The sequence below is a fragment of the Phaseolus vulgaris genome, chromosome 5, assembly GCF_000499845.2.
Source record: "Phaseolus vulgaris cultivar G19833 chromosome 5, P. vulgaris v2.0, whole genome shotgun sequence".
Classification (NCBI taxonomy): domain Eukaryota; kingdom Viridiplantae; phylum Streptophyta; class Magnoliopsida; order Fabales; family Fabaceae; genus Phaseolus; species Phaseolus vulgaris.
Genome location: NC_023755.2, coordinates 38,292,080 through 38,315,000, shown reverse-complemented (window position 1 = coordinate 38,315,000; position 22,921 = coordinate 38,292,080). Strand labels below are relative to the sequence as shown.

The 22,921-nt window shown below is 29.7% G+C and overlaps 3 protein-coding genes and 1 non-coding gene across 7 annotated transcripts; 2 read left to right on the top strand and 2 right to left on the bottom strand.

Moving 5' to 3' along the window:
* The first annotated feature begins 4,909 nt into the window (after window positions 1–4,909).
* LOC137835793 (protein FAR1-RELATED SEQUENCE 6-like) lies at window positions 4,910–8,012 on the top strand. 2 transcript variants are annotated; one of them, XM_068644463.1, is made up of 3 exons: window positions 4,910–5,095; window positions 6,310–6,878; window positions 7,339–8,012. In XM_068644463.1, the coding sequence occupies exons 1-3, from the start codon at window positions 4,993–4,995 to the stop codon at window positions 7,531–7,533; spliced, it is 867 nt and encodes a 288-aa protein (XP_068500564.1). In that variant the 5' UTR covers window positions 4,910–4,992; the 3' UTR covers window positions 7,534–8,012. The 2 variants fall into 2 exon arrangements, with proteins under 2 accessions (XP_068500564.1, XP_068500565.1); XM_068644464.1 differs by lacking the exon at window positions 4,910–5,095 and adding an exon at window positions 5,137–5,379.
* Window positions 8,013–8,999: 987 nt separating this feature from the next.
* LOC137835792 (serine/threonine-protein kinase-like protein ACR4) lies at window positions 9,000–12,511 on the bottom strand. The gene has a single exon (XM_068644462.1). It carries the CDS (start codon window positions 11,843–11,845, stop codon window positions 9,125–9,127), a length of 2,721 nt encoding a protein of 906 aa, XP_068500563.1. The 5' UTR covers window positions 11,846–12,511; the 3' UTR covers window positions 9,000–9,124.
* Window positions 12,512–14,395: 1,884 nt separating this feature from the next.
* Window positions 14,396–16,923, bottom strand: LOC137835791 (uncharacterized). Of its 3 annotated transcripts, XM_068644460.1 has the most exons (5): window positions 15,896–16,717; window positions 15,409–15,446; window positions 15,132–15,321; window positions 14,865–14,926; window positions 14,396–14,738 (listed from the first exon to the last, which is right to left on the bottom strand). In XM_068644460.1, exons 1-4 carry the CDS (start codon window positions 16,565–16,567, stop codon window positions 14,912–14,914), a joined length of 915 nt encoding a protein of 304 aa, XP_068500561.1. In that variant the 5' UTR covers window positions 16,568–16,717; the 3' UTR covers window positions 14,396–14,738; window positions 14,865–14,911. The 3 variants fall into 3 exon arrangements, with proteins under 3 accessions (XP_068500561.1, XP_068500560.1, XP_068500562.1); XM_068644459.1 differs by lacking the exons at window positions 14,396–14,738; window positions 14,865–14,926 and having other exon boundaries at window positions 14,976–15,321; XM_068644461.1 differs by lacking the exons at window positions 14,396–14,738; window positions 14,865–14,926 and having other exon boundaries at window positions 15,068–15,335; window positions 15,896–16,923.
* Window positions 16,924–17,222: 299 nt separating this feature from the next.
* Window positions 17,223–17,304, top strand: TRNAS-GCU (transfer RNA serine (anticodon GCU)). The gene has a single exon. It is a non-coding gene; the product is annotated as a tRNA-Ser (tRNA).
* Window positions 17,305–22,921: the final 5,617 nt, after the last annotated feature.

The window sequence follows — 22,921 nt, the reverse complement described above, 5'->3', positions numbered from 1 at the left end:
CATTTAATTTTTTAAAATAAACTGTGTATACCCAAATAAATAATAATAATAATAATGTAAAGTATTATTAATACTAATAATATAAATATTAAAATAATAATAAGATTTAAAATTAATTTATAAAATAATAATAATAATAAATGCAAATCAAATAATTTTAATAAAGAATAATAATAATTATTATTATTTTTATTTTATTCTATTTGTATTAAATATTAATAATAAAATATATATATATAATTATTTATAAAAAATAAATTTATATAATAATAAATAATATTAATCATCTAAAATACTTAATTAATTTTTTTATATATTTCTATATATAACATAACATAATTTAAAAATTCACATATAATATTAAAATTATGTAAATAAATTAACTTAAATAAAAAATAAATTTTAATTAATAAAATGTTAAATAATAAAAATATACTTTAATTTTAAATTATAATTAACTAAAATATGAAATAGGATTAATCATTATTTTATTTTATTTATATACAAGGGTAAAATTGTAATCTTACAAACTTTACTATTCAAAATAATTTATAATATTCTTACAATTATCACATCACTCACACATCTCAATAAACTTTCTTCACATATTCATTCTAACATACCCCAATCCAAACAACATCAACTTTCTTCACACTTCCACTCTCACTCACTCTCAACTTTCCACTCCCTCACACCCTCTAATCCAAACACACCCTAAGACTCGTCAACTCAGAGATCCGTTCATTTTTTTTCTTATTTTTTCTCTCCTTTTCCCTTTTATTTTTATAAAAAACAAATTATATGTTTTCCCTTTCTCTCTTTAATTCTTTTTTTTTCTTTGATTCTAATTCCAACTTTCATCTCTTTCATATAAGATCGTATTATTTAAACGGTAGCAAAACAAAAAATATATTCATTGGATTGAATTTTAAAATAAAATAAGTTTATTTTTATTATGTATCTTTTAATTTAATTTGCATATGATTATATATATATATGTATTCCTTTGTTAATTGAAAATCTTTACTAACTGCTACAATACCTTTAAAATTTTATTTTTGTTCTATTTAAAGTTGAAACTTATACATGTGTTTGGTTCTTAGAGTTTTAGTTGTTTGGTATTTTTTTTTCTATTTCAAGCAAACTTCTAAGTAAGAGTGTCAATTTATTTATTTATTTATTTTAGTTGAGTTAGAATTTTGGTAGAAGTTAAAGTATATTGTTATAGAGTTGAATTGGTATTTGATTAAACAAATTTGACTTTAAATGATAATATATGTTGTTTTTTAGTTTAGGGATATAAATTTTGGAAGTAGATCATTTAGATATGGTTATTAATTTGATATGGATATTATAAGTAAAATTTGATGAAGTTGATAAGTTGATAAAACTTAAATAGATTAGTTTGCTCTTTTTTTTTAATAACTATTTGGAATTTGAAGGTATTATTTTGAGTCATAAAAGCAGTTGTGAATGTTATATATGTAAAAATAAATATACAATTATGTATGTTCTTTTATTGAAAATGTTGTGAACTATTTTAGATTTATTTTATAGATTATAGAAAGTTTTATATTTTTTAATATACTCTGTTTTTTTTTCACTTAAATATAACTCACATAAGATAAAATAAAACATAGATATAAAGACTTATTATTGTGGATTTTTCTTACTTAAACAACAATATTTTGCTTAAGTTAAAGTTTTCTTGTACAAAAGAGTAAGACAATAATTTGTTATTTTTTTATGATTTTTATTAAAGGAAAAAATAATTTTGTAAGTAAGGATGATATGATATGATTATTATGTAAATGAATCTGCAATATAACAAAATTTATCTTTACTTTACTAATAATTTAAGTCACGTAGAGTGATAAACAGTGATAAATTATGAGAGAGTTTTTTGTGTGTGTATTATAAGTGTATAAGTATTGATTGATGAAATTACTTTAATTATCGAGTCTTGGATCTATTATTGATCAAAGTTTTAAATTTAAATATTTATATATAGTAAAACATATTTAATACAAATATTACACAACATATTTATATATTAATATTTATCTAGTATTAGATTATGCTTAGATTCACTACATATCTATATGCATGAAAATTATTAATCTCTTACTACAAGACACTTTAATATACATTTTTTTAAGATTAATTTAATTTTCAATAATTGATAGATTGTTTTGATCTTTTTTATGATTGTATTTATTGGTACATATTCTCTTCTAGTAGTAATATTAGACAAATATATATTTTCCATATAATTTTGTTAATAAATTATATAAAATACGTATTGATATATTTTGGTCAATACATCTATTTTATAATTAACATGTTTTGTATACATTAATATTTTAAGCTTTATTCCATAATAGTAATAAAAAATAATATTTATTTGTTTATTTTACATGAAAAAACTTGATAAACATATAATATTTATAAAAAAAAACTATTAATTAACGGAAAATGAATTTAATTTTCACGTGGGGTATAAAGTAAATGTCAAACTTATTCGAGTTGTCGTTTGTAAGAATATATATCATATTCTATTATTGCATTGACGTTATACCATACCTACGTTTGCGTCACACGTAAGCATGCACGTTTTTTCAGTTTATGATTTAATAATTATAAACTAATATATATATATATTAAATTATCTTATAAAACCTATTTGAGATAAATGTAAAATATTTTTATCCATATTCAAATAAAATAGTTTTAAACTATATAACTTTTTTAAACTTATATGTCTAACATTTTATTTAATTTTATGTCATTTTTCCTATTTTTATCCCTTAAATTGGACTAGAAACTAGTTATTATTACAATAAAATCATGAAATAGAAATCAAATTTTAAAAATCAAAATAATTAGTTGTAATAGAAACTAAATTATAGACCATTTTAGAAACTTAAAAAATGACTGGTTTCTAAATTAGTTTATATTATAGTTAGATAGTTTTTAAATTGGTATCTAATTAACAACTAGGGTTTTTCTACCAAATTTAGAAACTAAATAATTGGTAGTTAAAACTTTGGTTGTTAATTAGATACTAATTTATAAACTATTTAACAATAATAGAAACTAATTTAAAAACTATTTAACAATAATAGAAACTAATTTAGAAACCATTTTTTTTTTACTTTCTAAAATGATATCTAATTTAATTACTATTATGACTAATTATTTTGGATTCTAAAAATTGGTTTATATTTCATGATTTTCTTGTAGTGTATTTATAATTGCTACAAATATTATATGCGTGTGATTTTAGCATATCAGGTTTTAGTTGATATTTAATATCTTCTCATTTCTAATACATGCATAATTAACACAAACACAATTCAGCTTTTGAGACATAAAAATTGCATGATTAAATCTTGAATTTTTCTCATGCTCTTTTGTAAATTCTAATTACAAATATCCAGAAGATTATTTAAGATGGCAAATTGAATAAAAGTTGTGAAAAAGGGATAAACAAAAGTGTGGTGTTAGGTACTCCTATTCCCTCTTTCTACTTACTTTACCTAAACAAATAACAATTTGGGTAATCAGAAAAAGACTAAGAACGCACACAAAACAAAAACAAAGAGGGAATAAGACAACAAAACTCAGGCTGTATCACACTGCAAAATATTTATGCACTTTTTAAGTTTCTCAAAATATCATAAACTCAATAGAGTACACACACTATGTTTCGAGACACAACAATACATGTTCCTTTTAATATTGTTTTTTAAGACACTTGCAATATTCAAAATATAAACATAAATTTACTTAGTGTTTTATTTTTGGATTGAGAATGTCTCTTTTACTCTGTTATAAGTTATAACTGAACTGTAATCTCTGAGGTATTTTCTATGAGTTTCAATTATTAGTTGAAATATCATAAAATATTTGTAAAAAGTATCCGGACGTTCAAGATATAGTAATCGATTTTGGATAGTTAAGTGTGAAAAATCGTCCATGCATGCATCTTTTGACCTACCTTTCCAAACTCCATCACTTTTTCACAATTAAACAAAACTTTGAACAATTTTGTAGTGTATTTCGTTTCTTGTTAAAGTGCTTCAATTTGAAGCTTATAAAAGGGGAATCAAAGAATGCGTGTATAATATAGAACAAATCTTTGCAAGAGTGGTAATAATTAATTGCGTTTTGTTTTCGAATTCATCTTTCTCCAAAAACAGAACAACAAATGAATCAGATTCTGAATACAAACCCATATAACTAAAATACTAATTGACTCTGACTAATTCTGTTGAGATAGTATTGATAGGATCAATAATCGCATCTAAGGTATTGTCCGTTTTAAAATTTGTGAGTTCTGTTACAATTTTATCTTTAAAAGACGTTTCAAAGAGTTAAGGGAGAAGATGTATTTAAATTGCTTTTGACTTCGATTCTTAAGCGATGAGACTGTATGTTGATTGTATCGAAACAACTATTTTTGTGAGTTTAGTAAAAAAAAGTGATAAAATTACTAGAGAGAAATAAAAGTGAGTTATTTTTTACTATTTTTTTATTCGTATTTATATATTATTTTTTATTCTTTTCAATCAAATACATTTTTATTTCTGTCCATTTTATTTATTTATTTTGTCTTCCAAAATACCATTAAGCCTGATTCCAGTGATTTATTTTGGTTTGTAATGCATTCTAAGCAAAATAAAAAATTATTATAATAATAGTGATCATATTTAATAACTAAAAACTATTCCAACAACTAAAAAAATTAAAAGAAATAGAAGAGAGTTGAAAATGGCGAAAACTATAAAGACTAACACGGGTGGGCTGTGAAATTAGGCCGAGTCCCAATCACACGGGGCCTGGCCCGTGTCCACTTGAGGACTTTTAAAATTGACTAAAATGAAAAGGTTGACTTTTGACGGGATTCGAACGAGGAATTGACACGTAAGGTGAGGCACACGGGAGGGTTGATATGGTTGTCCTCAGGCGAACCCTCCTCCTCTGTTCTGAATGAATCTGCTCTCTCTGCACGGAACACAAAAACATAAAAGTAAATTTTCACAATCACGGTCGCTTCCTACGACAATCGAATTTGCGTCAGCCTCAATTCTCAGTAAGTTTTTTTTTAACCACTTTTACGACTTCTCCCTCTTCGCTTTGCCCACTCAATTGCTCCAATTCCATTCCGATTGGGTTTTAGGGTTTTCCTTCTTCCGCTTTCTTAAACGACAGCGTTACCACTGTTGATTGAACCGCTTCAATTATTCTTCCTTGTAATTATAATTTTTGTAATGGGAATGAACCGAGTAGCTGACTTTGCGAGTTTTGTTTGAACTGTAGTGTGTGTAAAACTTTAGCGGAAGACCTGCAAATTCCCTTTAATGCTCTGTTTCACGGGTGAGAAAATTTGGAAAGAGGGCAAAAAAATCCATCTTTTTTTTTTTATCTTTTTGGCTGGGACGTGAAACTTCGACTACTACATTGCATTTCTTTAGGATGATGGAATGTTTTGGGGTGCAAAAAACTTTATTCTGTTATGAAATGATGGATTCTTAAATATGTTAGTTAGCTTGTATTTTTTTTTTCTCTCGTTTTCTTAGAAAATCATTTGCAAATTTCAGTGCTTGTTAACTCTTGGATGAGTGAGCGGTTCTTAACAGTTGATTCCATTTGATATCAAACTCAAAATTCTGGCAGTTTTTTATATGTGGTGTTATTGGTGTTCGATTTACAATAAGCTTTGGAGAAGTGGAAATAAACAGAGAATGTAATTTGGAATGCTTCTTTTGGTATATTATGAGTCATAAATTTCTCATATTTTTTTCTCTGTTATTCTATGGAAGCATAACTTTTGTGTACTAAAAACAAACAAAAAAACTTGTTTGAAGTTGACTGATGTTTTCTATATCATGACATGATTGTTTGTCATACTTGAAAGACACATTCTTCCTTCACATTGACTTTGTTAAAAGTCTCTGAATTAAGCTTGGTAACTGCCTAAATGGTAAATCCATTTTAAACTGTTGTAGTTTAGAGGAGTGTATTTGTCCTGTATTAACGACTTTTTATGGCTTTCTTTCTCTGATACTTTGTTGTACTTATTACATTATATGACGTTTTGTACTCAGTTTATGTCCCTCTGCTGTTAAGCTTTCTTCTTAAAACAAAAACATCACTTAAGAATTTTGAAATTAGGACAATATTGTTCTCATTTTCTTTCATAATTATTATCTTCAATGGAAGAGTATTTTTTATCAATTTCATACACTGTTGGGTAGCATGTCACCTGGCACTGAAAATCTTATAGAAAATATTTTGTTGCTGCAGTGGAGTTTGGGATTGATGGCTCCATTAATGGTGAGACAGTAGGAAATGTTACTGTAGGGCAGATTAACTGTTGCAGCACAGCTGATGAAAACAAAGTAGGTTGCAGCTCTTTCAATCCTGCTTATAAACATGATCATGATGATAATATAACTCAAGATTCTTCTGGAGGGGACACAATCCCATCAGGAATTCCTGCAGTATCGGTTGTGTCAGCTGATGAGCCCTATGTGGGACAGGAGTTTGATTCTGAAGCTGCAGCACATGCATTCTATAATGCATATGCTACCCGTGTTGGATTCATCATACGTGTGAGTAAGCTCTCACGATCAAGGCGTGATGGATCTGCTATTGGACGGGCTCTTGTTTGCAACAGAGAGGGCTACAGAATGCCTGACAAACGTGAAAAGATTGTAAGGCAAAGGGCAGAGACCAGGGTTGGCTGCAGGGCAATGATTTTGGTGAGGAAAGTAAGTTCCGGTAAATGGGTTGTTACTAAGTTTATACAGGAGCACGCACATCCTTTGACACCTGGAAAAGGTAGAAGGGATTGCATTTACGAGCAATACCCGGTGAGTTAGTGTTCTTTACATCACTGAGATGCAATACATGGTTAGGTTTATTCTGCTAGTGGTTACTTTATCCTTGATAGATCATAGATTAGATAGTCACTCACTCACTTGGTGCTATTGACTGTCTAACGAACCCATCATTACAAGAGTTTGAATTTTGCTTAATAGAATTCCCACCTTACACAAATTACCGAAAATTGCTTTTGGGCCAAGCATTCTCAAATGTAAAAATCCTTGATATTTATGCCTATTGGCTATTCATTGCAATTTTAGTTGATGTTTGAGTTTCTCTGTTAAGATGCATGGAAAATATTTTGACAACATCTTCTGTTTTGCTTATATGCTTCTGTTAGTCCTTGTGAGACCTTGTGTGAAGAGTAGCTTGAGAGCAGTTTGATGATGGTCTCGTTGAATTTAGTTTTTCCCATCCTTACATCTTTTGTTCTATTGCAATTTTCAGAATGAACATGATAAAATTCGAGAACTATCTCAGCAGTTGGCTATTGAGAAAAAACGGTCTGCAACCTATAAAAGGCATCTTGAATTGATATTTGAGCACATTGAAGAGCATAATGAAAGCCTTTCAAAGAAAATACAACACATAGTGGAGAGAGTGAAGGAGATGGAAACCAAAGAACAACAGAGTCAGAGATAGATTCAGCTCAGCAATTCAGTCTTTCTAATTCTTTTTCACTGGATGTAATGCAGAATCAACTGTCCGGGTCAAAAGTGCCGCTAGAAATGTCGTGCAATAATATAGTTGCTGACCTAGATATTTACTTCTTTAAGCTTTAGGTGTCAGGTGAGTTCTGTAGTTCAGTTTTTTAAGTTCAATGGAACTTAATAATTCATTAGATTGCTTCATATGCTGTGAGATTTTAGTTGTAGAAGAAACTAGTTCAGTCAATGTACAGGTCCTTTGAATCCATTCTTCTCAAGTTAAGCTAACAATCTTCAACTCATAACAGGCATGCAAATGCCTTGGCAGAATTAAATTGTTCCATTGTTGATGTTGTAAAGTTTTATCCATGGTTGTCTTCTTTGTATAGCATTCAAATAATATTGAGAATGAACAGTCCGAATTCAGTTTATTATTGCCAAACTCCATCAATGAATTCATGTTATTATTGGCCACATTGCATTACCATCTGACACAACAAGAGTTAAATCCAGCATTTTTTCGGCTTGAATCCAATTGATATTAAAACTAGTATGAACGAATTAATTACTACTTTATTGGATATGATAGTCTAGAATAAATGTATAAAATTTGGTGCTGCATATGACTAAATCACAAGTATGAAGTTTAAATTAAGGGATGTTTATATTTCGAAACAAAATTCCCTAATGTTATGTAAAAAGTTAATAATATAAGTGAAAAAGTCCTTATTTAGTGCAAAAGTATGTCTTGAAACAAAAAATATAGATGTTTTTGTTATCTATTTATGCAAATTATTAGTAAAACAAGTGAAGAAGTCCCGAAATATTTATAACTAATTGATAAAAGTAAACTTTAAGATGTTGTAAGACACTCGTGCTAATTTGCTGAAATTTTTAGGTGAACTTCAAAATAAAATAAAATTAGTTTAGTGCTGTGTTTGAAGACTGGAAAATGAAAGAAAGAGATTGGAAAGTGAAAGAAAAATAAGTGAAAATTGATTTAATTGATGTGACATAAAATTTAATTAATGAAGTAACTATTTTATAAACTTAAAAGTAATATTAAATAATTATATACATAGACATAATAAAATATTTACACGATTATAAATATTTGATTAATATTTATAGTATAATTGACTATGTGTTTCAACATAATTAAATTGAATGTATCTTTCTTATAATTTTATGAGAATTTAAATGTAAAAATATGTTTGCTTTCGTGAATGTTTTTTTTTTCTTCTACTTTGTGTTTCCATAGTTATACAAGTTAATTTTAAAATTACTTCTGTATTTTTTTTTTCAAATAAACTTATATTTATCTCATGTATAAATTAATTTTAGTTTACAGAAAAGTCTTTTGAAAAGTCTCTGATAATCAGATCCTTAATTTGGTTCTTACTAGATAATGATCCCAATATTTGACTGACAAGTAATGACGTGAAATTATGGTTTGACAGATTCTGTATCTAATGAAAAAGGAACCAATATTATCACAGAATTGAATACAAATGACAACTCCATGAAAATGGGAACTGAACAATTCATGATGAAACTCAATTACAAAACAAAACAAATCAAAAAGGTTAGAAGTTGTGTTGCAAGAAGAGTTTCTCTCGAGGAGAGGCAAGACCAATCTCTTCCTCAAGACTTTTTAGAGCATCACCACCAGCTCCAACATTGCCCAAATTCCTCACTTCTATATTTTTTCCTTCAACATCAGCCTCAGAGCCTGATCTTCTTTGAGAAGAAGTCACACTGGGGAAAGTGATCCATGAGGGTGCTCTAAACTCAAACCTCTGATCCTCCACATCAGTGCTTTCTGAGGCTGACCTGTTTGAAGACCTTTGAGATGATTTTTTGTGCAGTCTGTTGCTTCCTAAAACCACCTCAGTTGGCAAAATTGGCTGCTCAATGCAAGGACTCCCCATCAACTGTGCAAGAGCTCTCTCCAAAACTGTTGTCACTTTGTCCATTGAAGGCCTATCTTTCCCTCTCATTCTCACACTTTTACAAGCCACATTAGCTATTCTTCTCAATGCATCAATATCATTAGGAGGCTTCAAAACTGGATCCAAGATTGAAGCTATATCTCCTGACTTGATCAGAGGCACTGCCCATTGAACAATGTTACCTTCTTCATATTGCATGTCAATAGCTTTTCTGCCGCTCAATATCTCCAAAAGTAGAACTCCGAAGCTGTATACATCAGACTTTGTGGTAAGGTAGTGAAGCCTATAGTATTCAGGATCAAGATAGCCAAGAGTCCCAGCTGGTAGTTCGGCCAGTGGGGAGCTACTATCTGCAGGACCAAGTAGTGACAAACCAAAATCAGCTACTCTTGCATTGTGTTCTTCATCAATGAGGATGTTTGAAGACTTTATGTCTCTATGAATCACTGGTGGACAAGCATAGCCGTGCAAATACTCGATTCCCCTAGCTGCTTGGACTGCAATTGTTACCCTTCTCACCCAATCCATTTGCTCTTTCATCACTTTGTTCCCATGAAGGTGTTGATGCAATGAGCCATGAGCCATGTACTCATAAACCAGGAGTCTCTCTCCACCCTCTTCACAGTAGCCTAGTAGATTGAGTAAGTGTGCATGGTTCAGCCTAGAAAGCAGGTCAAGCTCAGTGTGAAACTCCTTGGAATTCTTCTGCACGTTGGGATACATTATGGCCCTTTTAACAGCAACAACACTCCCATCTTTGAGAACCCCTTTGAACACACAAGAGAAACTTCCCTTCCCCACTATGGACTCTTCTTTGAATCCACTGGTTGCTCGTTCAAGTTCCTCATAGGGGAACATCTGTGCTCTCCTAATCTTGAACTCCTCCAAGTCTGGTCGGACTTTGGATTTCTCCTTTTGGTGTGAGGAGCTCCCTTTTAGTTTCTTCCCCTTTGACCCTCTTGCTGAAGAAGAACACTCACAATCTCTTAGCTTGTAGCGAACATACAACACCGCAGTTATGGACACAATACAGACAAAGAAAACAGCAAAAGCTATCTCAGCAATAACCACCGGCAGTTGAAGAGACCAAAATCTTTCACTTCTCTTGGCAGAGGCAGCATTGGAATAGGAAGAGGAGCAATTGGAGAGGCATTCAGGTGACGAACAGAGAGAACAGTTATATTCACAAAGCATGTCAGATTTCAAATTGCATCCACTTCTCATATACATCTCAGGAGGACAAGCAGCACTGCATGGCATGCAAACATGGGAATCTGGTGACTTGCAAAGACCATTTTGTGAGGTTTCAAAGAAATCTGGAGGACATGGAGTAGACCTACACATTCTTGGTGAGACAGGCAAAGGGAGAGAAGTGGGGAAGCCAACACCCCAACAAACAGGCATATGGGATTTCTCAACAACTACTCCACAGGTAAAATAATTCCCAGCACCAATCTCAAAGGCCCTAATCCCACTAGGAACTCGGGTGCCTGCTTTGAAACTATAGCCCCAACAAACCACTCCACGATCATAGCTCTTAATGCCACATGCATGGAACTTCCCTCCCACCACAGAAAGCATTGCATCACTGGGAGCCAATTCAACGTTACCTTGTCCTTGTCCTGAACGTGTCAACGAAATTGAAAGCTCTTCCCCCAAATCCACCAAGCTCCTCCCCCAACAAACAGCTCTAGAATCCACCCCTTCTAAGATTCCACACACATGGTACCCTCCAGCAGAGATCTTCTGGAACCTCATGCCTCTAGGGACCATGTTAATAACTTGGCTACTTGGCTCGTCCCCCCAGCAGAACACACTTCTGTTCTGAGAAAACAAGCCACAGTTGAATTGAGAGCCTGCTGAGATGGATTGAACCTGCCCTTCAAACACATAGTTATTTGTCATGTTGTAGCCCCAACAATCAACCAAAGAAGTGTTCCTCTGTCTTCCAGTCAATGGTTTCCTCAATCCACAAACGTGGTAATCCCCAGCACTGATCTCTAGGTACTGAGCTCCCTTCACCATAGGTTGTGGCACACCCATTTCAACATGGCTACTGCTACCCCAGCAATACGGTTGACTAGAACTCATCAAAACCCCACACACAAAGCCATCACCGGCTGTTAGACCAAAGAATGGAAAATGAATTGGTGTTCCATAAATTATGGCAGAGTTCATCCCATAACAGTTTACAGTGTGAGATCCATCCGATTTCAAGCCACAAAACGCAGACCCTTTGTCGCCATAAGAGACGGCAATGGAAGACATGGAGCCAAGGCTTGAAACTTGCAACCACAAGCATGAGAAAACCACAACCTCAAGCAGAGTCGCAAATCGGAATGGCCATAGGTTCATGTTCAAAGAGTAGAAATGAAGAAAAGTATAATTCTGGCTAATGATGTCAGCTGGAAACACCTTATGACCACTCAGCAAGAAACACAGTTCAAAAGGAGAGAACAAGTCTAACAATCTTCATATAACTAACAAAGACACCGTTACCTCATGGTTTTTCACTCTTTCATGGATGCAATGCAAGGAGAAGAGGCCCCAAAAAATGAAAAAAGAGTGGTGGGCACATAAAATAGCTAGTGGAATGAGGCCATTGTTGTAGCTGGATGTGAAATAGGAAGCCAAATCAGAATCTTGATGGTGGGTTTGTATGCATGAGTAGGCAACAATCAGCAGCAGCACAGAAAGCAAGGAGTTTGAGTGGATCTTCAGTCCACTTCTGATGCTTACAACAGAGAAGATGTTATGCCTTGGTTGTTAGGTGAAAGAGAAAAATTTAGCAGAAGAAAAAGCAGGTCCATCTTGTGTTTTGAAAACTGTCATGAAATGAAGAAACGGTCATAATAGATCAAGAATTGAAGGTATTGGAGGTTGCAAGAAGAAGAGAAGATAGAATGAGGGAGATGAAGGTGCATTAAATGACACAAAACTGCTACTTCTGAATATGTGGAAATGTAGGTGAAAGCATTAAATAACACAGTTAATGCATTTTTGATCTTTCCATGGCAGATTTTCATGAATTTTACTTTCATCAAGAGAGATATATTTAACATGCCATGGGAACAAGAACAATCCTTTCCTCAAAAATATTTCCCATTTCAATTCTTTATTCTCATGCCTTCGTGCATGGTGAATCATAAGTTTTTTTTTTTTTCACCATGCACCGTTGGTAAACTTTCTCATGCAATTTGCTACATTTTTTTTTTGTGTACAATAAAATAAAATGTATTCTATTTTAATTTTAAGAAAATGAAAAAAAAAATGAGAGTAAAATAACTTATACAATAACCTAACACGAATAATCGTATATAAATATAGGTTTGTTACTATTTACTGTAATTATATATCTTAATTATGATTTATGATTGAAGAAAATGTAAAACTAAGTATTGCAATTATCACTATTTTTTAAATTCATTATTTAATAATTGTATTAGTTAATTTTTTAAAAACATTAAAAATATGAAAAGAGATAATTAAGAAAAAAATAAACTTATGATTATGTTTTTCATTAAATATTTTGAATACTTTGACCATAGTTTTAAGGCTAATGAAATTGGTGAGTCAATAATTTGACTACTTTAGGTTGAGAGGAATGTGGTTCAAAGGTTAAAGTACAACAATAATGACCATTAATTACAAGATCAATGATGCTATTATAATTAATTATGGATTTTTGTTAAATAATGTCTCTTTGATTCTCCAATTAACAGGTTGTAAATGAATTTGATCACAATTTTGAATCGTTGATTGATTGCTAAATATATAGTCAAAAAATTACTATATTTTGTGGGGACCTTTTGAAACTATCATTTTACAAAACAAATACTAAACCAATATTTTCTGTTATAAGATTTAAAAAAAAAAAACAAAAAAAACAAATTAAACTAAACAAGATTGAACAATCTTATTTCTGGATGTATTTTGAAGAAAAAAAAAAGTTATAATATTATTTTTTATATATCAAATTTTATATTAATGTCTAATAAAAAAACATGATAAACTTTTAAAACTTTATTAAAGTATATTTTATTTTATACCTAGTTAATCCACATATAAATAGAGAGAGAATAATTAATGTTCTTGATTTGTGTTGGAGAAAAAACTTACTAGAGACAAAACAAGATCCTTATTCTATAAAAGAAAGAGAGGAAAACGACAAATTACGTTGTGGTTCGAGACACACATTAGAAACATCTTACACTTCAGTTAACTCAAGAAAGATCATGTTTTGAAAATGAAATGAAACTTAATATTTTAAATTAATTACTAAATAATAATTTAGATTTATTTAGAGAAGAACATGTTTGTAGTGTCTCTAGTTTTTTGTCAAACTAGGCTTTAGTTCCTATATTTTTGAACCAATATATTAATTAGTCCTTCAAATTTTATAATAAGTAAAATTAGTTTTTCTTTGTATTTAAATTTAATATTTGCTAGTGAATTTTTACTGCTACAATGCTTTGAAAAAAAGGACTAAATTCACTTATTTCCTAAAGTTTGAGAACTAATTTATTGATTTGAAATATATAAAAAAATACAAGTAGACTAAAACACAATTTTTTTCCATTTATTTATAAACACGCCTTATATTTTTAATTTTAAAAAAATTACTAGTAAGTGTTCTTCATGTACTAGATACATAATTAAAAGTAAAAAAGTTAAAATTATTACAATACAATTCCTCATAATTTTTAATTAAGAAGTCATTTATTGTGAACCCTACCATTCTTCCTCGAGCCCACAAATCGTTTTATTAGAAGTTCAATTTCAATTGATGAGTTCAAGGTACAATAACGTTAATAATGTCTTAACTCGTTAAACAAAGAATGAATAACAATTTCTGAGTATATTTCTTCCAAAAGAATAATAAAGCAACAACATGCACAGTAACAGAATCATCTTAAATTTTAATCAATGATATTGAACATTTGTCTCAGGATATAGTCCAGATGCAGAAAATTCTTCAACAGGGAATTCATGTGTATTGATTTCAAATTTTGTTGTTGTGTATGCCTCAAAAGAACAATCATGCAGAATACAACTTCACCTGCAGCCATCAAGTCAGAACCAAAAATTCAAGTTTTTCATCTAACCTGATGTACAAGTTCAATTTCAACACCTGTCTCATTAATCCTTATGGTCCTCAAAACAAGATGAAGTGATAGTTGTATGAATCTCATAACTCTGATTCTTTAAGAATTCTGGAAGTATGCTTTCAGATAAAGCATACAAGCACCTGAACTGAACAAGAACAGAAAAGTGTGATAGCATCAAATGAGTAGAAAAGACTCCACAGAGTAATTTGTTTTTGATGAGTTAGTAACAAAAAAAGTATGAAGAAAGTCTTCCACAAGCTAGGTACCTGTGCATGGTATGTAACCAGATACTACAAGAGTCAAATTGAACAAGTTATCTTGTATGTTTCTGTAAAGAGAAAGGGTTGGAATGTATATCAATATGGCTAAGTGTTTCAATTGGGAAATAAAGAAGTTCAGTAATTTGCAAATATAAAATACACAAAAGAGAAATTTCCAAGATGTTCACAATATAAAGTAATTACTTCACCAATAAATAGGTTTATTTCAGGTTTTGTCAATAATTGTATTTAGTGCAGTAATTGTTGTAGCACCTTGGAGATTAGCCGTGTGGATCTTCTAGGCCAAACTGTCACAGCTTTCTTCATGCTTCTTAAGAACCTTCCAACAGGTTTATCAGTGGAACTTTGACCCTCAGAGTGTCTGTGTTTTCTGTTCTTGCTATGTTTCTTCTTAGATTCCTGATCACAACACTTCTTAAGCGGCTCATCAAACTGGTAGCATCTGGAAGAAACAGACTATGAGCATGCTCAAATCAGTTACATAAAAACTTAATTAACTTAGAGAGATGTTGCAGAGAGGAGTAACTACTCTGAATTCTCCTTTCCCTTAACATTTTTGGCCACCTCCTGCAAACAAAAGGATGTTTTATACATTCAACACAAGTGAATTCATAAAAGCAAAGATAAGTATTGGTCCCATAGAACTGTTTACATTGTCAATACACACAAACCCTGTACTTTATCCTCTTCTCCAACACACAAACATAAAAAATCAGTTGTTATTTTCACAGGTATGTTACAAAGGATTAAGAAAGTGCAAAATAGAGGATAAGATACAAAGAGAGCTGAGCTACACTAGAAAACAACTAGCGAATAATGAGAAAATAAAATAGCACACAAATACCTGATCAAACTACAGTGAAAAAGATACCAAGATGAATAATAAGCTGAAGTTTACAAGTACAAAGAGTTAGGAAACTGCATTTAGTAAGAATATGCTTCTTTCACATATTCAAACACAAATAGGTCTTCAAACTATACATTACATATCTGGAAGGCCAGAGATAGCACCATACCCGTTCTTCAGCTAATGATGGCAGATTCTTCCCATCAGAGTCCAAATTAATCTCACTTGAGTTGCTCTTTTCCACAACTAAATCGTTCTGAGGATCAAATAAATCAGGGAGTCCATCATTTGCACCATCTTCAAAAATTTCATCACCAGGCTTTGAATCATGATGCCTTAGTGTGTCAGGAATGAATGGAGTGTCATTAGCATTGAGGGTTTTCTTAGATACATCTTTAGCACAAGATTCAGCATCAAAACTATAGTTGTTTGGTGCAGCAAAACTAACTAAAGCTAAGGCAGTGGATTGGTTTTCATTTATACTTTTTCCTTGTGTAGAACTCCCTCCTAAGCAACCAAGATTCATCCTGCATGCATTCTCACTCTCACATACCTCATTTCTATACCTGTTAGCCCAATATGATGGGGATGAATTCAAATCGACACAGAGGTTAATCCCCTCCTCTGACCACCCATGATACTCAAAAGAAAGAGGAGGAACATCAGTAATTTCCATTGGTGAAGAAGTGAAATCTTTTTCTTGTGAAGAAACACCAGTTTCTACATCTCCACCACAGTTATTCTGATGAAAACTTTTCTCTGTCTTGTGTCTTGTATTCCGTAAATGAATATCAGAGTTTCCTCCACACAACTTTCTCTTCTCTGAAGCTCTATCAGACATTGTATACACAAGGTGCTCCTGTAATTGATGAACACAACTTCATAAGCATCTTGTTCCAAATGATCGTACCAGAAAAAGATGCAATCAAAGGTGGAATAACTCAGTATACGGTAAGTTGGTAACAGACACGATGTGTAACTAACTACTGTCCAATCCATAGTACATGGAAGGATGAACTTCTTTAAGGTTCAAATCATATTCTTGCAAATTTCTTTTCTTTTCTTTCTGGGTTCGTTTTTCATAGCTAAGAGAGCTTATTTCTCATTGGTGGCAGTGAGATTGAAGCACAGACAAAGAATTTGGAGAAGGAAGAGAAAATAAAAAAAACGGTTTTTATTTTATATTAAAGAAAGTAGAAAAAGAGAGAAAGAGAAGGAACATGAGTAGATAGTACCTGATACCAAATCTTGCTGAGAATGTCAGACTCAGCTAAAAATGGAAAATAAAGTTTTAGAAAGGTTTACCTTTAATAGTTTATTTATATTTATCCAAAAAATAAATATTCTGATATTTCTAGTATTATAATTAAATGATATTTTTTCTAATTAGCTTTAAATGTTTACATAAAATAATATTTTTCATATATGTATTTTAACTAATATTCCATATAAATTTTATATTCTTAAACTTTAAGCTACGCATGGAATCATCGAATGTCGCTTTGGCCGAGTGGTTAAGGCGTGTGCCTGCTAAGTACATGGGGTTTCCCCGCGAGAGTTCGAATCTCTCAGGCGACGTTTTCTTTTTTACATTTCATACGTTTCTTTTTTACATTTCATACGTTTCTTTTTTACATTTCATACGTTTCTTTTTTACATTTCATACGTTTCTTTTTTACATTTCATACGTTTCTTTTTTACATTTCATACGTTTCTTTTTTACATTTCATACGTTTCTTTTTTACATTTCATACAATAAAAGAATAATTAATATTATAAAACTTTTAAACAAAAATTTACCATTAAGATTATCATATTTTATTTTCACTATTAATTAATATGCATGTTTTTTTGTTTGCAAGCCTCTTAATTCCACCAATGATAGTATATTTTTTTAATTACGAATTTGATGTTCTGGAATAAATTCACATCTATATCCATTTTATTTATAGTTTTTTTACTATCTTTTATATTTCTCTAAGTATTTATTTAAACTTTTTTTTACATATTTTATAATCACATTAATGCCATTTACATTTGTAAATATCCATTTAATATGAGAAATTAGAATATTTGTGTCCTTCCTATTGTACTCACTTTGGTCATTATGATAATAATTTAAAAATTATTCTTTATTTTTTAATCTCTTGATTTAAATTAATATTCTTGTTTCGTTTTAACACAAACATATTTTAACCATGAAATGAAAAAATGAGTCTTAATAGTTGAAAACTCGTATGAAGCTAATGATTGAAGATTCATACGGATGTGTTGCAAAATTATACAAATTTATTTGAATAAAATTCTGAAGAAATGCAATAAAAAAAAACTTAAAAAGCTCATGCAAAATTTGATATGAACAAGTTTCTATTTGAAGATGTCAATAATGAAAATAAGGAAAGGAAAAAGTTGATGGAGTATGTATCAAGTTTTTTTTTAAAAATATTAAGAGAATTTGTATTTAAAGGATAAAATACACTTAAAAATGGAGGGTACATTATTTTATGGGAAACACATTAGACATGTTTTATGTTGAACTTTTATGTTTTATGCCGAAATTTTGGTGGATTTATAGTGTATGTACTACAATATTATATTATTGTTTTGATTAAAAATTCTTTTACTCTCAATAACCCTAATGTACAACTTCAAAAAATCATTTTTATTTTTATTTTTATTTTTAATTTTATTTTATGTTTTATAAAAGGTTTCATGTTAGACATCACTATGTAACTTGAGATCTTAATTAAACTGACACCTCAAGTAACAACAATCATTTATCATCACATAAAAAAATATTATTAAAAAAATACAAAAATATGGTTGAACTAACCAAAGCCATATGTTAACAAAAACGATACATAGGTATATTATATTTTTTTATAAAAAATTCTAAGAATAGACTAGATGAAAGCCTATTATACCAATGAAATGATTCTCTATGAATAAATCATAGATTAACCAACTTATCAACATATGCATTCCCTTCACGCAAAATATGAGTAACTCTAAACCTAATTTTCTCACATAAATTAAGACAAGTATTTCATCAATTACGAAGTATCAACGGAACATTAGTACTAAAAGTAAACACAAATAAAGGTAAAATCACATTCAAATCAGACATTAATAAGTCTCATCTTTATTTTAATTCAATAATTACTCATGAAATTATCTCAATCTTTATTTCATGTGCAACACACATTTCCCTTGCAATACTTTTTTTTTTTAATGTGAGAAATTTTGTAATTATTTTTACCTTTTTCCTTCATGATTTTCCAGCATGTAGGACTCCAATGTCAATATATTTTTATTATTTTTAGAGAATAAAAAATCTTCAAATGTTGTTCTCATTACATCATTAGGTGCTTCTTTGTATTGTAACAATTAGTTAATTGGAAAAATTAAGGATTAACACATTTAAATTTGAAGAATTAATAGTCTAACACACTAACTGAATATTAAACTCATCTTTAATAATCACTTCACAAAATTTAATATTACTATGATTAATGTGACTTATTACATTTTGTCAATATTACTAGGATTAATGTGACTTATTACGTTATTATCTTTTGAATAAAATTTTTGCTTTTACAAATCTTCTTAGCATTTGATGAACAAAACTTCAATAGAGCTACTTTTTTTGGTCATATGCATTATACTACCCTAAGAGATACTTAATAATAATGAAGCAATCATTTTTTGTTGTATCATTTTTCAATCTTTCATCATATGTAGTATCCATTAAGTATCTTATATTTAATGTTACTTGTTTACATGCTATTTTCATGAGTTGGGACTTCACAAATTTGTTCTACTCCTATAATCATATAATTAAAAATAAAGATAATTGAAAGTTAGAAAAAAATTAAAATATTACAAGAAGATAAATACAAAATAGAAATTTAACATGTTCAATATTTACAAATACTTGTGATTGGAATTTGTTATTATCTATAAAGTAAACTTTTACTTTTCTTCTAATTTTGTAATGGTTAAGATTCGTGTGAGATTGTCCCAAATTAAGTAAGAATAAGGAATATGTTAAAAAATAATATATATAAAATAAAAACTCACAAGATTTGAGTTGAAAGTAATTTCTTAACTTTTATATAAAATGATCATGATTTATTGAGATCAAATTTTTAATTCTTATATGAAATACTTAAGACTGATTAATTTTTTACCACATTTTTTTTTAATAATGATATATCCACTTCTATATCATGTTTCATTTAACATATATGAATGATATGAGTATTGTTTAAATCTAGCTTAGTATTAGGTTGCAAATGTAATTTTAGTATAATATAATTAAAGTATTTATGTTTTCTGAAATAGACTATTTGCAATTTGGTGGGAACCAAATAATGTTATTGAATTTTTCAAAACGAAATTTTAATTATGTTTTCTGAAATAGACTATTTGCAATTTGGTGGGAACCAAATAATTTTATTGAATTTTTCAAAACAAAATTTAATTATGTCTTCTGAAAATAGACTATTTTGCAATTTGGTGGGAACTAAATAATGTTATTGAATTTTTCAAAACAAAATTTTAATTATGTTTTCTGAAATGGACTATTTGAATTTTTCAAAACGAAATTTAAATTTTTTTGGTTAAAATATTTGGTTTAAAATCATTACACTATTTTTAATTACAAATTTTATTTGTTTTAATAAAAAAAATAAGGAGTCTTGTGTTATTAAAAAAAAGAATGTTGACAGTGATGCGTTGCACTTAACTAATTCAACAATAATTAATAAAAGTAAAAATGAAAGATTAATAAAAAATTAGGGTTTAGGGTTTAATTATATTATTATTATTATGTTATACAAACACTAACGCCAAAAAAATATTAAGACAGGAAGATGCCACGTGTTGGCGTGGCACCCTACCAAACACGCGCAAACAGGTCTTTGAGTGTAAGTCACCGAAAATAATAATAATAAATAATAATAATAATAATAATAATAATATAGTTAAAGTTTCTCTCTCTTTCTCTTTCTCTAATAATAATAATATAATTAAAGTTTCTCTCTTTCTCCTTCTTTTTAATTTAGGTTTTAGATTTTAGATCAGTTATCAACGCTCTTTCACTCACCCCATTGCTTCTTAAACTCATCTTTCTATGTTACAACCTTATTTAACTCACATCTTTTTACTTCATCAATGTTTTTTTTTTCCATTTAAGTCAAATTATCTTAAACGGTGTGTCTGTGTTAGACACTATATATTCGTAAGATATTTATAGGACATATATAAGTGAAGTATCTAATTAAAATAAATTGTTGAATTTCTGACAATTCTAATACGTTTCAACATAATTTAAAAATAAGAAATATATTAATTTTTTAAAAAATTTAAACTTATTATATAAAATTTTATTATGATTATAAAAATAAAAAACAAATAATTTTGAAAAAAAAGTTAAAAAAAAACTGAACATATTTACACATGTAAATTTTTATTATTAATTTATATAATTCATAATTATATAATATATAGACCAGTGTCTCCGTGTCCTACATTTTTAATGATTATACGTATCTCTTGGTGTCTATGTCTGTGTCGTATCAGTGTCTGAGTCTACATTACATAGGTTCCAACGGGTTATTTTAAAAGCCTATTTATTAATAAAAAAATTAGAATAAAAAATTCCCATCAATAAAAGAGAAAAAATTCAATAAAAAATGCAGTGGTGCACTTAGAATTAAAATTTAAGATGAGTAATTAATTTATAATAAGATGTTTGAGTGATAGCAAAGATATTTAAAGGAATTAATACATATAGTAATAGTCATATTAAGAGTTTGGATCTGAGATTCACCTTTTAGAAAGATTTTACCTGGTCATTGAGTCTGGAAGAGAAGAAGAGTTCATAAAAAATAATAAATGTTGGGGTTTGAGGCATTCAAGAGTGGAGAGGGTCTGTGTTAATTTATTGTGTGTGATGGCACCACTTCCACTGTTCAACATTATTAATAACTTCATTGTAACTTAAATTACAGGTAAGCCAACAAACACCATTCATGGTCCCTTCCTTCCTTCCAAACCCATTATTTAAACTTCAACGCGTCTTTCAACAACCAAGTTCCAACCATCATTATGTTGCTTTCTCAAACCAACCACATATCACTGCTTCTATTCTACTGCAGTAAAAAACTCTGCATCTGTAATAAATTATGCAACACCACCTTTTGTATACTCTCTTGCATTATGTATCAATAAAATATGATTCATATGGTGCAAAGTCTATATTTACAAGATTAACACTAGTTTACAATTGCCAAAACTTTATCTCTTTATATCCCTCACGTCGAGATTATCAACTCGTATATATTGAGTGGTTCGACGATCTGATAGTGGATGACATGATAAACTCAACAAACAATTATTATATGTTCAAAATGACTCTGATATCATGTTAAAAAAATGAATTTTAAGCCCAACTCAGCCTCATAAAATCATTGTACCTACAATGAAATATCCTAATCTATAGTCGATGTGAAATCTTCAACACACCCCTCATGCAATATATGTTATGAGTGGTCCGATAACGGCTCGATAGCAGATAACACAATAGAGCCAACAAACTTTTGATAGGATAGACTTTAAATGATTTTGATACCATGTTAAGAAGTGAACTTGAAACCTAACTCAACCTCATAAAAATGATTTAAAAGATGAGATTTGCACTTACTTATGTACTATGATCCAACATATTTTAACAAAATATTATTTTTCTTTCCATTTATAATCTGGTTTAGTATTGTCAACTTATCACCATATTTTAATAATTGTTGGAGATCTTATATGGAACTCTGATCGTTTTGCACCCATTTATATACTATTAAATATCTTTATCTTTAGTCGATGTGACATCTCCAACACCTTCCTTACATCGAGACTGTCAACTCGTGTGCATGAGAAACATATAACGAATGGATCCGATAGTAAATAGTTTAAATATAATTGAATTGTAATATTGCTGAAATAGTGTATAATCTAACTCTTTAATGATGGAAAAACGCGTGAAAGATAAAGTGAGTGAAAGGACAGAGAGCTCTTGCATGGCTCCATGAAGTGTGTGTGTGTGAGTGTATGTTGTGGAAGAAGAAGAAAAAGATAACTAAAGTGTAGTAGTTGGAAGTGGTTTATCTTATGTGTGTATATATATAAATGCAAATAA

Coding starts and splice junctions, on each gene's coding strand:
- LOC137835793 (XM_068644463.1), top strand. CDS start 4,993: ATGAATCTGCTCTCTCTGCACGGAACACAAAAACATAAAAGTAAATTT. Junction 5,096..6,309: donor TGCGTCAGCCTCAATTCTCA/GTAAGTTTTTTT, acceptor TTGTTGCTGCAG/TGGAGTTTGGGATTGATGGC. Junction 6,879..7,338: donor GCATTTACGAGCAATACCCG/GTGAGTTAGTGT, acceptor TGCAATTTTCAG/AATGAACATGATAAAATTCG.
- LOC137835792 (XM_068644462.1), bottom strand. CDS start 11,845: ATGAACCTATGGCCATTCCGATTTGCGACTCTGCTTGAGGTTGTGGTT.
- LOC137835791 (XM_068644459.1), bottom strand. CDS start 16,567: ATGTCTGATAGAGCTTCAGAGAAGAGAAAGTTGTGTGGAGGAAACTCT. Junction 15,447..15,895: donor CATCATTAGCTGAAGAACGG/GTATGGTGCTAT, acceptor TTTTGTTTGCAG/GAGGTGGCCAAAAATGTTAA. Junction 15,322..15,408: donor AAGGGAAAGGAGAATTCAGA/GTAGTTACTCCT, acceptor TGTTTCTTCCAG/ATGCTACCAGTTTGATGAGC.